This window comes from Copadichromis virginalis, linkage group LG22 (genome assembly GCF_057382275.1).
Source record: "Copadichromis virginalis isolate Kocher_CV1m ecotype Utaka linkage group LG22, C_Virginalis_male_GT1.1, whole genome shotgun sequence".
Taxonomy (NCBI): domain Eukaryota; kingdom Metazoa; phylum Chordata; class Actinopteri; order Cichliformes; family Cichlidae; genus Copadichromis; species Copadichromis virginalis.
In genome coordinates this window covers 36,714,054-36,716,553 of record NC_140638.1, presented here as the reverse complement: position 1 = coordinate 36,716,553, position 2,500 = coordinate 36,714,054, and the positions used below count along the sequence as shown (strand labels likewise).

The 2,500-nt window shown below is 46.0% G+C and overlaps 1 protein-coding gene across 11 annotated transcripts in view; it reads right to left on the bottom strand.

Annotated features, from left to right (window-relative positions):
• epb41a (erythrocyte membrane protein band 4.1a) overlaps window positions 1–2,500 on the bottom strand; it is a 54,693-nt gene that overhangs the window by 33,937 nt on the left and 18,256 nt on the right. For all 11 annotated transcript variants that reach the window (XM_085446826.1, XM_085446830.1, XM_085446835.1 and 8 more), the window contains exons 8-11: window positions 1,970–2,057; window positions 1,296–1,448; window positions 1,109–1,206; window positions 853–1,028 (exon numbers count right to left, since the gene is read on the bottom strand). In XM_085446826.1, coding sequence (XP_085302952.1) covers window positions 853–1,028; window positions 1,109–1,206; window positions 1,296–1,448; window positions 1,970–2,057 — 515 coding nt within the window. The remainder of the gene's footprint in view (window positions 1–852; window positions 1,029–1,108; window positions 1,207–1,295; window positions 1,449–1,969; window positions 2,058–2,500) is intronic.

The following is a 2,500-nucleotide window of genomic DNA, read 5'->3' as shown; positions in this document are numbered from 1 at the left end:
AAAAGCAAAGAAGCCGACACAGAACACACGTATACACGTGAACGGACTGATTAACCCTCGAAAGCCTAAACCTGTTGCTGGCGTCAAACAGGTGTTTGCAACTTTTCTTCCAACATCTGTAACTCCTGGACCTCAACTGAAAGAATTACAACAGGTTGTGAAAGCAGCAACTCTGTGCTTTTTAGTCATATTAGGGTCATTACAGTAAACGCATGTACGGCGCCGCAGCAGCCCTGCAAAGATCACGGTCTGCTGAGAGCCTGCCTCCCTCCTCCTGCTCCATCCCCTGCACCTCTTGCATCACAGAGGTGCAGGAGAGGCATTCCTCCTCTGTCCCCTCCTGGCCAGCTGTGTCTCAATCTCAATCACACACACACACACACACACACACACACACACACACACACCAATAAATACTTAAATAGAGAAACCTTACGAACACAGGTGCTCACACAGGTGCTCACAGACACACTATCTCGGTCTGCTGCCTCTGAACATGTCTTGTATCATTACTCGTTACTCGTGCTCATGTTGGTTGTTGTTGTCTTTCAGCAGGTGATGAAGCAGATTTTCCCTCTTCTTCTGTTAACTTTCTGCCAAATTCTCTTTCTTTTGCCTTTTGTCCGCCGTAACGACCATAATACTACTGAAAAAGCACAGATAATTTCAGGAACTGTTGGAATTTTTCGATTGCACCAGTGGGTCAAGAGTTTTGGCTAAAACCGATGGCAGCATGGGCGCACCCAACCGTTTTATACATACAGGTCTGTTGTCGCTGTTTGCCCAAGGACTCATAGGCCAGACTGAAAAACATGAGTGCAACACAGAGTCCGTCTGTTAGTAAAGGCGTACCTCCATCCAGACTGCGAGAGTTCCTCTTGCTGGAGGAGCGCTGGAAAAGGGGAGCTGGTCTGTCAATCAGAGAGCTAGCCTGTCTGGTCTGCGCCTGAGTCCGACCGCTGTAACGAAACTTCGAGCCCAATGCTAGGAACTTCCTTGGGGTGGTGGCCATCTCAGAGGAGGTCAGCCTGCACATAAGAATATTGATCTTCAGCTCTGAAAAAAGCCACAGCTCCTTCAGAAACGCAGCACGATGAGAATACAACACCTGAAGAAGGTGTGATGTTCGACACACACTTTCCACAGCTTTTTGGCTGCCTTGTAGTTGGGAAGCTTGAATCCAATGGCACTCTCATAATGTTCCACCTGTTAGAACAGACACAAACCTGCTGTGAACAAGACTAACAGACCTTAGAAGGACGAAAAACAAAAAGGACGTTTTTGTGGCGGTTTACCTCGGATGGTCTTATTTTGATGAAGAAGCTGCTTCGTTTGTATGAGACTTTGAGGACTTTGGGCCAGGGGAAACGGTTGATCCTCAGTTTATCTTTGTAAACCATCAGACCACTGGCACAAACCCCCAGTATGATGTCAACTCCATCCAGATCCTAACAGATATTCAGAATGAAAGAAATAACTCCTAAAGCAATGTAGGCAAATAAATAAACAGGAGATACTGAATGATAGAAAGTTTCCAGCCCAGTCAGCACACAGTGGTCTAAAGGATGCTCCTTGGATCACTACACCTGGTTATGTTTACTTCATCTGGACTGTTAAGCTCTTTTCTGACTGGTGGTGCATCCGACGTGTGCTGCTCCCAAGCATCCACAGGGGGGCAGTATCATCTTCAAAGTGCTCTCCTATATTTATTTTTAATAGCTGCTCTGATGTGAGGAGAATGACCTTATTTCTGGTGTGCACACTGTCACACTGCACAGACGCCACAGGGAGCACCACATTCATGCCGACATGTTAGAGGACAGGTTCTCTGTGAAGTACGTGAACTACCTGCTCCCAAAGTTAGCATGGAAAACAAGGGTCAATCACTACTCACTATTTATTGATTGGAGCAGTTAAAAATAGTCTATAAGGAAGAACAGGAATAATAAGAGCAGCTGAGGATGCTCACCTTGGCCTGGTGGAGGTCCACTCCATACATGGAAAGTTTCTTGGCATTCTCCAGGAACATCAGATCTGCCTGCGCTGGGCTCATGGATCTGCGATGGCACCCCAAAGAAATCCAAAATCTTTAGCTTCTGTGACACTGACTGAATCCACACTTGGATGTTAAATGTGTAACGGCGTCAGCTGCTTTACTACATGTTTCACTTTAGAAACAAGTGTTTCCACTGCAGCTGCCTCCACCAGTGTGTGAATGTGAGAGTGAACTGTACAGCGCTTTGAGGGCCCTGAAAAGTGCTGTATAAATGCAATCCATTATTATTATTCCATGAAGCTCACACACAACTTGACCGTTCAATTATTTCTGATGTTTGTTAGCTTAACTTCCCTGTCTGCAAAGACACATGTCACATGTTAGTGATGCTGCGGACGTTTCCGTCTATCGCATGTGACCGATCGACGGTTTCGCACAAACCTGAGATACTGACAAGTTTTTTATCTGGACGTGGACATAATGTGCAAACTCTCAGCTTTCATT